Source organism: Larimichthys crocea, chromosome VIII, assembly GCF_000972845.2.
Source record: "Larimichthys crocea isolate SSNF chromosome VIII, L_crocea_2.0, whole genome shotgun sequence".
Classification (NCBI taxonomy): domain Eukaryota; kingdom Metazoa; phylum Chordata; class Actinopteri; family Sciaenidae; genus Larimichthys; species Larimichthys crocea.
In genome coordinates, this window is record NC_040018.1 from 7,702,222 (window position 1) to 7,716,892 (window position 14,671).

The 14,671-nt window shown below is 40.5% G+C and overlaps 1 protein-coding gene across 1 annotated transcript in view; it reads right to left on the bottom strand.

The window, feature by feature from the left end:
* Nucleotides 1-13,064, bottom strand: part of LOC104921435 (plakophilin-3-like) — a 35,920-nt gene extending 22,856 nt beyond the window's left edge. Inside the window, exons 1-6 of the mRNA XM_019274041.2 lie at nt 12,739-13,064; nt 4,327-4,415; nt 2,449-3,080; nt 2,180-2,303; nt 1,865-2,069; nt 1,596-1,755 (exon numbers count right to left, since the gene is read on the bottom strand). Coding sequence (XP_019129586.1) covers nt 1,596-1,755; nt 1,865-2,069; nt 2,180-2,303; nt 2,449-3,080; nt 4,327-4,415; nt 12,739-12,943 — 1,415 coding nt within the window. The 5' untranslated portion in view covers nt 12,944-13,064. The remainder of the gene's footprint in view (nt 1-1,595; nt 1,756-1,864; nt 2,070-2,179; nt 2,304-2,448; nt 3,081-4,326; nt 4,416-12,738) is intronic.
* Nucleotides 13,065-14,671: the final 1,607 nt, after the last annotated feature.

Consider the following 14,671-nt stretch of genomic DNA (forward strand, 5'->3'; position numbering starts at 1 on the left):
TGATCGTTTTTTTTTTTTTTTTTTTTTTTTTTTTTTTTTTTTTAAGTTTTTTTTTCCCCCCCGTTTTGGGGTGTTTTTTTTTTTTTTTTTTTTTTTTGTTTTGTTAGAGAGCATTAGATATTAGTAGAGCCCCTGTTTAGGTGAGCCTTTTTCTTTTGATCCCATTTGTTTAGATTTGGTTTTCCTTCCTCGGGAGCGTTTTATGTTTATTATCTAGTGTTTTATTTTCCTCCTTGTGAGTTTCATTTCTTGAATAGTCTTCTGTTTTCCTTGTTTGTATATAATCTTGTTCCCTCCCTTTAATGTGTTTTTCCCTCTTTTGGGAAGTGTTTATGCCCTGTCATTTTAGCCAGGTCTCTTAAGAATAGACAGAGTTACATAGCCCTTTCATTTCATCACTCTTCTAAGAAGAACTTGACTTCAATAAAGTGTGCTTAATCATTATATCCTCTGCGTCTGAGTCCTCATTCCTGTCCTGGTCTGACACCATTGAAGCAACCCTATTCTTAACTCTGGTTCATGCCTCTGACATCTCCATAGCAATGGCAGATAAGGTTCATGGACACTGTAATATTTAGCGCCATTCAACTGACCAAACGGAGGGAAACAATGTGGAAAACTAATTAGAAACATTTAGAAATTACCCTGAAATCCGTTACACTGAATTGCAAATCTACAGATGGAAAACTTGTCCAGAACCTGTGTCTGTGTCCTGTCTTACAGTATAAAGGACATGACCTAGTAAAGCAAAAAACCAAAAGCATTGCCAGTTCAGTGCCCTGCGTTTACTAGACGATGTTGCACTTCAAGGAGATTAGTTTTGAAGTATGGTTATTTTTTTTTAATAGAATGGATTTAAATGATTTTTAGGCATGCTAGAGACGGGTCTTTAAATGTGGCACCCAAACTGTGAAAGCCAGCTGGACTCACAAGATCACAAAATCACCAGGTCAAGTGAGAATCCATCGTGTCATCTTTAGTTCAGTCTGAACTGGAGAATATTTCTTCATTGAAACAAGGGCAAAGAACAACTGAAGATTTCCCTTGATGGAAAAGATGTTTTTGCTCTTTTCCCCAACTGGCTTCAGTTTGACTACAATACATGGTTTGGTTAATCGGTTGATTGGCTGAAGTTTGTCCATGATAGATGGTGACAGACAGATGGTTATTGGTCTGTTTGTAATGATGACTTCCCAGATGGTTCTATGTTACAAACCATCTGGTGCAGTCAGGTTAGGTTGATCCACCACTTCAACTACTGCCTGGATTGTCATTAAATACACTTCTAACATTCACATAGTTAGAAAATCAATTCAAAGGACTTCAGTGATCTGATTTTTGGTTCAACTACTGGATGGATTGTCATGAAATATGGTTCAGATATTCATGTTCCCCTCCGGAAGAACCAAAACCTTTGGTCATTCTCAGACTTCAAGTCAAAAAATTTTAATGTTCCTTTTTTTAATCCAATACTTAAGTTTATGGCCAAATAAGTACAAAATTACTCTGACTTTCCAATCAATCTCTTCTGTACTTTCTAACTTTGACAAAAGGTAATAGGATCGAGCATTGAGCAGGGTCTTCTGTGGAGTCACCTGAGACAGCCGGTGGTGTTGTTGAAGATGTCTCTCTCAGATGGGCTTAGTGGGATGCTCCTGCACAGAGGAATCAGCACTTTCTCTGTCAGCTCTGATAAAGCTTCTTTGGACAACTTCTCCTTCAGGTTGTCTCTGGAGGACAGATTCCACAGGACACCTGCAGCCACAACAGGTTTTTATTCTCGTTGTCTGAATAACTGAGTACTTCAAACCACATTATGTGACTCAATCAATGTATAGACATATTCTGACTGAACCATTACTACCTGTGATGGTCTTCCGAAGCTCTTCGTCAGGTTCGCCCAGGATGCTGACCAGACGCGCCACTCCTCCAGCATCTACCAGCACCGCCTTGTTGTCTGCGTTTTCGTAGATGAGATTTCTCGTGGCGCCAGTGGCGTAACGCTGTACTGCTTGGTTATCACTGGAGAAAAGCTGAACCAGAGCTGGAATGCCATGCAGAGTACGGACCTGAGAGGAAGAAGGCACAGCACAGACTGTAAACACAGAACGGAAAATCAAATCTGTAAATACATCAATTAAAAACTAACAAAACATAACCAAGTGGAACCTGTTCTCACCTGGTTTTTGGCTTGGTTGCTATGGTAACACTGGTGTTGTATGTATGCAGCTCCCAAAACTTGCAAGGCGGTATCTGGCTCAGACAGATATCTCACAGCTGTAGGCATATCCAGAGCATGCATCCTACACACATACACACACACACACACACACACACACACACACACACACACACACACACATAATTTGTTGATACATTTGTATAATGCTATAAAAAAGTGTATTAACTAATCAAAAATAGAGCTAATGAATGACTAATATGTCTCACTCTTCCAGTGGGTCGTTGCTGTGAATCGATGCTCCATCCATGACATCCACCCCTTTACCAACACTCTTCACACTGCGCAGTGAGGAAGCCCGGTGAATGGGGGCCTGGTACTGGTACTGCCCCGTTCCGATGGTTCCGATGGAATGGTTGGCCCTGGACACATGCTGCTGCCACTGTGTCCCCCAGCCGTCCCCTGCCATGGGGACCCCCCTACCTGTCCCCACCCAGCCCTCCTGACCCAAGGAAGAACCCTGCTGTTGGTAGTGCTGCTGTCGGTTGATTATACGGCTGATGGTGCGGTGAGAGGGGCCTTTGTAGGTGTACTGATGTGGCTGCTCCTCCTCATGCTGCCAGTAGCCTCTGTCCTGGGCCAGCGTCCCGCTGAGGGTGTGCCTCAGGGTGCCGGAAGGAGGCACAGTGACTGGGATGAAGGATCTCTCTGGAGGAACCGGCACAGTGACAGCAAATGGATCCCCGTCTGCCTGACCCACTGACTTAGTGCGTCTTCTTGTTTGTGACTGGGAGGTGTGGAAGCTGTTCTGGACCACACTAGCTTTACTCCTCACCCTGGAAGTAGTTTCCACGGCAGAGTGAGAGGAATAACCAGACGACTGAAGGGGTACCGTCGGCATCTGCAGGGTGTGTGGTTAACAAGAAGTTAGCATACACATTGCAGCACAGATAATCTTTTTTTTTATACATTTCTGATATGAAAGGGCACTTTTTCAGGGCATTCGAGGTTGTGCAAAACATTGTTATCGTGAAGCTCTTACAGTGCAGAGAAAAGTATGACTAGTGTCTTCTTTTTGTAACAATTTTACAAGAAGCTTGAGGCTCAGTAAGCAGTGCTGGACAGCAGAAAGGTGGTGTATGCTCTCTCTTCTTTCCTTCGGTAACGCCTGGTTCCTGTGAGCTGCAGGAAGCTCTCTGCTGCCTTTGCATTGTTACACCGATCAGTCAGAAGCAACAGACAAACGTCCTGTTTATATTTTTCTTGTGTCTTTCCATTGTTCTGAATTTGCTCAGCAAAAATTTCCTTGTCTTGACACAGATACAATTAGAGTGGAGAGGAAACACTATTCATAAACAATAGCGGCTGATTGGAACGGAACGGACACGAATACTGCCCTACTGTACTACAGAAAAAGTTATGTTTTACATTGTTAAAGTGAAAACATTGATCAGACATGCTGTAAATAAAGACAGCAGTCCACCCAGATTAACTAAACTTTATGTGGAGGAAAAATAAAGTGAAGGGAAGGCTGTTAATAATCCCCCATTGCACAGTCACAATTCAGCGCAGCAGGTCAAAGTTTAAATCAGTCGGTCCGCAGACAGTTTGGGTAACACTCGTTTTCTCTTTGAACTAATCACTAATTTAACTAATCTGATAGTCTGTTCTGGCTTACTGGCATAGCTGCACTACTGGATCTCAGCCAGAACTGTACCAAAGACACTGAGGTCATCTTCTTGTGCTTGTTTCAGCATGCTGACATACACATTTAGGCCAACATAAGAAAATTATGTAAGGGACACAGGCTGCGCGATACCTTAACAATTAACTTGTTGAACAAAGCATGATTTGTGACAGAACTGCTGGACAAAACAACAGAAAGAAGACAGAAGTCAAAATAAATCTGAATCATCTTTAAATGCATGTCTCTGCTACAGTCCATCACAGCCAGAGTCTTTGAACTACAAGAGGACACTGCACAAAGAAGACCATGAATCACTCTTACAGCTTTCTTTCACATTGTTAAGCCTCACCTCGCACAGCTACACCAAACGTGTCCCAAAGCTGCAGTATTGTTGCATGGATCTGCACTGATAAATATTTTCTCATATGTATTATTGTGAAATGAAGCAAATGGTACTCACAGCTACGACGCGGCTGGGTGTGTGTATCATGGACCTGGAACTGAAACCATGGGTGTGGGTGAAGCTCCTTGGCTCTGGAAGGCTGTAGTCTAGACAAAGAAAAGAAAGATAAAATATTAATGTTTTCCATCAGTGCCACAGTGTCAACATGTTTAATATTCAGAATGTTTATCCTGACTGCAGAGAGGAGAAGTTACGTAAATTGTGACACTTTATCACTCGTGGATGAGAGGGGAAATGATTCAGTGACACATCTTGGCTTCTTGGGTTGGTGAGCTTCCAGCTCAGGATTGCATCGGCATGCTTGGAAACTATTATACTTGTAATTCTAGTTATTTATCAAAATTATAACAAAAACTAACCCCAAAATATGTAAAATTGGTTGAGTGGGGCAAACCTTCTCGAGTATATATATATATATACATATACATATTTCAAATGACAAACAAATGACACCAGTCATCATCATTTAGTTTAAAAAATGAAAACGTTTCTTTCATGTAATGTTCTCTCTTTGGGGCGGCAGTAGCTCAGTCTTTAGAGACGCTGGCAACCACCCAGTTCAAGTTCAGCTCAGACCAAAAGATGGAGTGTGGACTGATTTGCTGGTTTGCTTTCACACATTCAAAATAAAATGCTCCACCATCTGTCCACATTTGCAAGTGTATAGGCCCTTTGTGTGTGAAGAATTTCCCCATTGAGGGATTAATTATTTAATTTAATCAATAAGTAAATCTTCTTCTTAACTAGTAATGTAATTTGTAATGTTATGTAACATGAGAGGCGACGTCACTATCTGCAGCTCAATTCTATATCCAAATCTATCTCCTATATTTTCTGCTCATTGTCTCATAGCAGTAAAACGTGTGTGATTCAGGTTAATATTAAGAACAATTTTAGCAAGCAGATCCTTTTAACACTATCAGTTGGGTCCCTGCTTTATGGATCACTGTTAATAATGAACTTCACCACTTTTCAGCCCATTGATTGTTACTAATGCCTGGTTAGAGGCGTGTTGGAAAAGTGGTAACTTGCTCCTTAAACTGATACCGTAAGTCTGTTGCGTGACCTTCGTTTCCAGGACATCCTTTGATATGGGTGTAACAATAGTACCATAACAATGGTGTCTTGTGTTTTCCAAATAAATAAAAAGAAATAATACACAGTGTTAACAAGAATAAAAGTTTACAGCAAAACCTTTGTGAAGCCGTGCTTAGACATGGAGGCCAAATGCTAAAATGCATGCTAACGTGCACAATGATAATGTTAAAATCCTGAGAAATGTTTAGAGAGGTAATAGCACTAAACAGAGAGCACAGCTAAGGATGAATGTCAGTCAGTTTTGTGGCACTCGTCACAGGATCAGGGGGACACGGATGTATGTGCCTAATGTTATAGCAATCCATCCACTACTTGTCAAAGCATTACAATATGAAGCAACCAGCAGTCAGGGGATGATTACAAACTGTTGTGCCAGTCCACAAGATATTTTACTCTAGACCAAAGTGGTTGAAGCATCCAGCAGGTCTTTGTCTAACAGAACTAATGTAGTACAGATGGATTCACTTCACCTCGCAGATGGAAATAATGTGCATACACATGTGGATGAAAGAAGAATAGATTTCACACTATAACCATAGGTATGAACACTCAACAGCACATTAAACTATAAAAACATAGTATAAGTGAGCTGCTATGAGTTGAACAGAGAAAGGAAGGAGGTGTGGTGCCTGTTTTGAACGCTTTGGAGTAAAAACAACACACACACACACTATGCAGCCCAGGACGGAAGGAAGGAGGGAGGCGAGCCGGGGCTGGGAGGAGAGCTGGGCTGTATTCCTCAGCATTAGCATCACCAGGTTAGAGGTCAGGGGAGGTATACTCATACACGACCACCACAATAAGAAGACCCTGCACAGCATAGAACCAACAATATATTAATCACAAACTGTGATCTATTATTAATTGGCAAAAATGTAACACACAGCTAAAGAAGAGAATTGCCACTCCCAAGAAACACTGCAATACATAAATATGTGCAAATGAAGTTACAGATTAGAGATTACACTCTGTACTACAGAGTATAATCTCTAACTTGTACTACAGCTGTTTTGGAGCACCGGTAAAAGAAGGTTTTCAAGCACAGTGAGGGAGGCAAGTAAGCAACTGAACTCAGCAGAGATGAAGAGACCAAAGAGAATGATGGAGGAAACTAAGAAGAGAGAAAAGAGAGTGACTGAGCAAGAAGCTGTCTGGCAAGAGTAAATCTGGGACTGTTGGGGAGATTTATGTGAAATACAGTAAAAGGCTGAAAGACAGACGCCGAGCTGGGCTGACTGCTGTTGGACTAGTCAGTAATATTAGCTGACTGCAGTTAGCAAAGGTGTCAGTCGCTTCCCTTAATAATTTTCCTTAAACCAATGGTAAAACAATCACCTAACCGCTTTCTATGATGGCTATGATGTAGCTGTTCAGGAAAACTAGTAACTAGAAATACACAGACTAGTTCTGATAAAGCAAAACCTGACCGTGACTGTATATGTTTCTATGTTTCAATATGTTTCTATCTTGTGATGGTCCAAGAGAGTGGAAATGTTTCCGGTGGTGAATCTCTTCAAACTCCCTTTGCTTCTTCTTTTCCAAACATTACTATCATGGTGTCGTCGTCAACACCAGGATAATTCTTACTGCATGTGAACACACTCGCATACCATAAGAAATCCAGAATACAGGAATGTTTAAGCATGTTTTTAATCAACTCCAGTCTTCTCTCAAAAGTTTTATGACTGTGATTAAGCCAATCTCCCAAGATGAGGCTGTTTTCTCAAGAAGCAATACAAGAAGCCTCTCAGTGATTTATGTGTGCAGCTTCTCTCTTTCTCCATGAACCATTATCGGGTCATGGTATCCAGCCAAGTCTTTCTCAACACTGTGTTTTCTCAAAGGTTTCAATCTCTGTCACAAAGTCATCTTCTACTAAAGCTTCAATCCTTGTCCCACGATATCCAAAAAGACAACCTTGTCATCCAACACAATAGTTTTTAAGATACAATGTCTTGGACTTTCAAAGGGAGTAATTTGACCCGCTACTGTTGGCACTAGACAAATGGTAAGCATGTCACCAAAACCAGAAATCAAACCCATAGAGATGGAAAGTATACCAATATTAGTTGAAATACCCTGGTCTGGACAGACCGACCAACAACTGACAACAAATATCACCATCCTTACTAGTGGTGCAGTAAAGCTTGTACCTTGTAGTATTCTGTAAACTAGTACCCACATACTCAAGTCAGGAGAACACCAGAAATGTCAGGGTCTACTCCCATCTCCTCTCATCAAAACTGATAAATATCTTAAGGAAAGTAACATTGTGTACATAACTGACCCCTGCCATTAGGTTGGGTTAAAAGCTTGAACCTGACCTTGGTGGTTAAGATGATTGCATTCCTTGCTCGTAACCTTATGCCCTTTTCTTCTTATCTGGCTGAAGTGCAAACCTACAGTAATCGATTTCACAAGAGTCAAGGAAAAAATGGATAAGATGTTTTATGCTTGGTAGTTTTTATTAGCTCAGGCAGTAAGATAAAGATTGAATATTTTCACTATTACTTGGACATGACTACAAGAAAAAGTCAAAGTTAAAAGCTTTACTTTAGGACCCAGGACAATACAAGTAACTGGAATGATATTCTTTTCTCAACATTCAAATTTATTAAGATCTAATTATATCCATTTTTCTCTTACGTTAAGCCCTCAAGTTTTATGGTCCAGTCACTCGATGTGACAGCAGGTCTTACTCCCCTGGCCGAAGTACAGACCAGTCTAAAATAGACTCTGATAACATGCTGTGAAGAGCAGATTAGAAAGGAATGTTCAGCACACAAGGTGGTCAATGAGCTTAGAAGGGGTGTTGAACCAGACCTCAGCTAACATGCATTTTTCAGGAGTTGACACCCTCGTTCATTGCACTCGCCCACACAAGCATCTCTTGTGACTGCACCACGCTGTCCAAGTTTGCATATTTTGTTCTGATTCCTGATTCCTTTCATTTTCACTGTGGATGCACCACATCCAACATAATCTGAATTCAGGCAACAATGTGTGAAGAACCCCCTTTGGAATATTCAATTCCATCCAATGTCGAATGAAACTTTTAACTCATGACAAAATGTCACTTATATAGGCATCAACAAAATATTTTAAATTACCTTTAAACATCAGATCAGCGGCTTTACATAGGGTACATATACACGTACTCAATAATATCTACTTAATGTCACTGTCATTCTGCTGCTGCTGTTTTAAAGCCAAACTGAAATTTGAATGTTCTTCACTTTTCATGGAAATCAAAACTATAATATCACATAATTGTGCACATAAAAACGTTTTTGGACATATTTGAGGAAGGTGCATCTCAGGTGTACAACTGAGACTCAGACCATGGACTATGGATAGAGTATAGAGCAGTGGTTCTTAACCTTGTTGGAGGTACCGAACCCCACCAGTTTCATATGCTCATTCACCGAACCCTTCTTTAGTAAAAAATAAAATGTGTTTTTTTTACTGGTGCACAAAATGAACCGTTCATTAACATCACCTTGTTCAAATAACAAAACCAACACAGTGCATGAACTCACAACAACTTACCTCAGTGTGACTTCTGCTGTTGCCTTTGAGAGACCAGTTCAGATATGCGTGGCTTCACCTTGGCAAGTGCCAGTCTCATGTCATTTTCACAGCAAAGTCTGTTCCTTTTCTTAGTTTTTATGTCCAGCATCCTCGAAAACGATTGCTCACAAAGATATGTTGTAACAAATGGTATAAAAAATTCCAGGGCGGAGGCTCCACCAAACCCCTGAGACCGACTCACCGAACCCCTAGGGTTCGATCGAACCCAGGTTAAGAACCACTGGTATAGAGGATAACTAGAATTGGCTATCTTTCTTTTAGGGGTCCAAATTTGTTGCAATGCAGGTCGTAATAAAACAGTGCCTATGTAAGCAGTTGCTTTGTGTCTGTTGGGGAGAGGGCATAGAGCATATCAGGTGTGCATGTGATAGCTGGTTGATGAACCTAGTTAACTGTTACTTAACTGTTAATTAGTTGTTGTTTTTTTTGTTACACGTGTAGCAGGGACAGCACTCTGTAAGTTTCTCCATCTTTTCAATCACATAATATAATGTATGAAGTGTTGGAGTCAGAGACGGGCTGAGCAAAACCCTGCAACCACCTAAAGAGCATTGAATACGAAAATAAAATCAAATATCAAATATTGATACAAAAGTCAAAACAAAGCTGTTTAAAATTTATTTAAAAAAAAAAAAGAAAAATACACAAACTTCAGTTTAACTTTAAAAAGTTCAATGTATTTTTTTCTTTTCCTTCACATCTGTATCTTGTGTAAATGCGAGCAGATTCTTGAAACTTGAAGCTTGACTTGTGACGCAGTGAATCAAGTGTGCAATAACTTCTGTCAAAATGTTGTTATTGTTGTGAGGTAATGCAGTTCAGCCTTTTTAATTAATCCCAGAGATGAATGCTAACCTCTGGCTGTGTCGAATGGAGAAGAAAAACACATCTAAAACAACAAAAAAGGAGGCTTAGCACAGGTTCAGTCGGAAAACACTGACCATCTTCATGCTTACTCTATTCCCCTACTTTCTCTTTTAATTTCTGTTCCCACTTCCAACTCAATCCCCCAGCTGAGGGCGTGTAACCTTTATGTTGAAACCCAATGCAACAGAATGTGCCACACATGGAAATCAGGTTGCTGGTTTGTAGAGTACAGTATAGTAAGATATTGGATTTATTTGCTTATTTTTATTGATGTTGATTTCACGTTGACCATAGACTAAAACTGTTCCTTTCTCTGCTGCTGTCAACCATCCTCCCTCCGTTCACCAACAATCTATATCACAACCTGTCTTCCCAGTCCCTCCATGATTGTTTCCATCATTGGGATATTCACAGCTCATTGCATCCTTACTGCCTGAAATATAAAGACGCGCCAAATTTTATTCCCATTGTGCATGCGCTGTCAGTAAATTAATTCTATTTTCTTTTTATGCATCTATTTCGATAAAGTCTCTGCTGATCTGATTGAAATGTTGTGGTATATATAAGTTATACTTTTTTTTTGTAGTTGAGGAGCTCTATTCTGTGTGACTAATGGAAGTTTCATGGATATTTCCACAAAAACAGGATTCAGTGGAATGAAAGTTAATCTGTGTTGGCATTCAGTTAATCATTTTACTAATGAAAGAAGACCTCAGACGAGCTTACATGCAGCTTTCAGACCACATCCTGACTTCCTCATGGGTCATACTGGGGTCATGTTGTCTTATCAGACAGAAGGAGTAGCAGACGTAAGGATGAGAGATTTCCCCTTGACGTGTTCTTCAATCTGTTTGCTTAATAATTGCTTTTTGGATTATATTTCTTTATAAACAGAAAAGAATATTTCTCTTTAACGTGTCAACTCCATCCTGACTTGGATCCGTGATGTCATGAATTAGTTTCCATAGAGAGGAAAAAAACAGGAAATAAGCACAGGAAGGAGGAAATAACACATTCACAGATGCTCATAGTGAACAAATACACATCTGTGTATCAGAATGTATAAAAACTGTGAAATGATTACAGCGAATGGCTTAGTAAAGCTAACTGACATCACAATCATCCACGGATTAAATGTCAAACTGCTGTGATGTGTTAGAGATCACATCAGAGCTGAAGCGAGCCCAGCACAGTCCTGAACATGGGTCTCTACGAGATGGAATTTTTAAATTTCCACATCATCACTTCCCTGCATATTGTCTGTGTAGCAGATTTCCCATCTTGGTTGCATAACAGCTCACTTCGCATTCAACATTCACATCTGTTGTTATTGTGTTGAAATGTGGGTCTGTCTGTGACCGTGTGACATGGGACTGAGTATTGGTGTTCTAACAGCGCATGCATTCGGTGTGGACAGTTTGTTACACGACACCCTATAACAAAATCATGAATGTATTAATGTAGAGTAGCCAATTAGATTAATTCTGTTCAATTACTTTAACATCAAAGAATGTCAACAATCAACTAGATGGGATCCATAACCCCAAAACCTTTTCAAGCCATGGATTGTGTGTCCTGTACCTCATTAAATACATTTTTTGAGGTACATGTCAGCACATGACATGACTCTGAATCACTCTGGGGGATTCAGGTGGATGTTGTTTAAGCCAGTATGACTTCTGCCTCTGGAGCAAAACAACAAAATCCTCCAATGGTCCACAGTAACACAAGGAAAGAGGAGCAAGACCACTGCAGAACTAAATCTGAGTTTAATGTTTAATGAACTGCTTGGTGAATGAATACCAAACTTGCAAGCAGACTCCCAAAGGTGTCATGTTTCACATCGTCATCAGAATTCATATGTCTAATTCATAAACTGGATAAGAATATAAATATGAAAGTAAACCCACAGTACAATCAGCACAAGTGCTAAACAAGTTTAGTGCAGTTAGTTTCTTATTAAATGAAATGACTAGTCCGTGACTTGGTTCTCACCTAAATGTTACTTTAACACGGCTACACTAATTCTATCCATCCATAACTGCTCATCCTCATCAGCGATCCCAGCAGACATTGGGTGAGAGGCGGGGTACACCCTGAACAAGTCAGTCACATAGAGACAAACAACCATTCATGTTCACACTGACACCTACGGACAATTTAGAGTGACCAGTTAACCTGTTAAGTTAATGTCTTTGGACTGTGGGAGGAAGCCGGAGTACCTGGAGAGAATCCACACAGACACAGGGGAGAACATGCAGACCGAACCGGACCACCCCTACACTAACTGTGACAAACCCACCAAGAATCATTTACATGAAGTATTTTAGCGTTTTTTTCAGCTCATTGTTTTGATCCCACTGACCACAACTTTTACTCTACTCAACCTCGTTCCCAGCAGGCACAAAAAGCTCTGATAAACCCACTGTACACACTCACTTCACCGCAAGCAACAGACAAAGCAGGGAGGACCATTCATCAGCCTCAGGTGGACAATTCCACAGTTTAATGTTATCTTAGGCAATTCTTCACCTAAACTTTCACCACAGCACAGCTTTTACGAGACGAGAATGTGTCACTTTATAACATGATCTGCCCCCCCCCCCCCAAACAGACAAATGATGTATTAATGCAGCTGGAAGCCAAACAGGAGGTCTGCTGCATGATCTGATTTCTGTTTTACTTGTTAGAAGTGATTTAGAAACTCCACTGAATACCCGAATATTATTATGATGGGCATTAATCATAGTTATTTCAAAGAACATGAAGTGTTTGTACATTTATAATGTAGTTACTAGACATCACCTGCTGATGGCTTGGACAAAGACAAGTGTTTAAGTCGAGGTGGCTCACCTGTTGATCCGATCAGAGAGTCGTCCAGTCTGGGGAGAGAGGAGGACTTCTTCTCAGCCATGCGTAACCGGACCTGCTCCCGGACCCTCCTGGCTCTAGCGCCCGGGTCCTGAGACGAACAGTCCGAGGGAACCACGTAAGTCGTGAAGGCTGAGTTGGGCTGCAGAGCGGATAGAAAACAGCCGTCCGCCACCGCGACGCTCATCCTGACAAACCGGAGACAAACAAACTTGTGGCAGGGCAGAGAAATAAAGAGGAGGGCGCGGCTCGTCCGGTGACTGACTCTGATGGGTGTCCGCTGTGAGACGGATCAGTCCGGCTGGATGTCTGTCTGGAGGCGGGACCTGCAGAGCCGGGGGGGTGGTTGTGGTTTGCAGGAGGGGTGGGGGGCAAAATCCAAAAGTTATTGTGAGGACAGTAAACAAGTTTGAAAGGAAATGCAAAGTTTCCTATGAACATAAATGTAACCTCATCCTGCACTAGTATTTATTCTGTTAACTGTTTCTGTTTAGGAAGGGTCAGCAGCACCACCCCTCCTTAATCTGCACAATAATGTACAAAGTGTGATAGCAATATGTTTGAACAAAGGGAACCATTGTAAACTTCAACATACACTTGCTTTCTGTGCCAAAAGAGTATTTGGCATTGAATTGGATCACAGATAAAGTTCCAGTGGCAAAGGGTTATATTTGAATATGTTGCATTGGACTATATGACATGTAAACTTCACAGCAACGATGATGCCCTTTCGTAAAACATGGGAACCCTTTCTGTCATGTGTTGGTTTGAATACTTCCACCATTCTCACAAGAGGGTGCCTCAAAAGGGACGCTTCACAATTTAATTTATTTACTTAGATTTCTGCTTACCTTTCCTTAATCATGTAAATATTTCACACATAACAATAAACCCTCTTTACTTTATTTTACTGGACTCATTTATTTTAAATGTATTTTTACTTGTATAGAATGTGACTCCTGCCTGAATCTCTTGTCTGTACGAATGTGAATCTGAATAATGTACGTGAGACAAATGTTTGTTTTGTTATGTGTTCTTGTTTTACCTGTTTTAATACTTAATAAACATATTATATTCCATATCTGCCATATTCTTAGTATACGTCAAACTAAACAAAATGATGTCAGAGGTCATGACCTCTGTGTGTAAGTATGTGGAGGTGTGTGTGTGTGTATGGTTGTGCGCAGCATTCATTCATTTATATATATATATATGTGTGTGTATATGTATATATATATATATAGCTTCAGTGAACTATGTGAACTTACTTTTCATACATGGATTGGAGGATACTTTCATGGAAAATCAAGGTGTGTACTGGAGATAGACACATCACATGAAAATAAAGTTACTGATAAAGTCACTTGTAAGAAGAAGAAGAAGAAGAACTTTATTGATTCCTCAACGGGGGAAATTCTTAATTAGCTCTATGTTAGAAGTGTGAGAAATGGTGCAGTGATGAAGTGATAACCTAGAGGTTAGTTAGTTGTATGATCCACACCGGTGGCCTATAATACACCCTGATGATGTTATCTTAAGTTGTCTGACTACAGAAACAAAAAGGTATAAATGAGAACAACTCAGTGTTGAGTTCAGATATATTACACAACTCAGGTTATCTAAAAGAGCAGGAGGGGACAGATGTTTATTAACTGAGACTTGGCAGAGCAACCAGGTCAGACAGACTACGATTCCACAGTTTCTTTGCCAGTGTTGGTTTCAACACTAGTGTTGTGCATGTACATACACAGAGTTTCAAGATTAGGAGTCTCTGACCTGAAGATGAAGGTGATGAAACATCAGGACATCTCCAAAGTCATTGCAAGTCGTCCTCCGTGCAACATGCACATCTGCAAAAGATGTAGAGATGTGACATTCCACACACTGCAGACCATCATTGCTACTGATAGAGCCG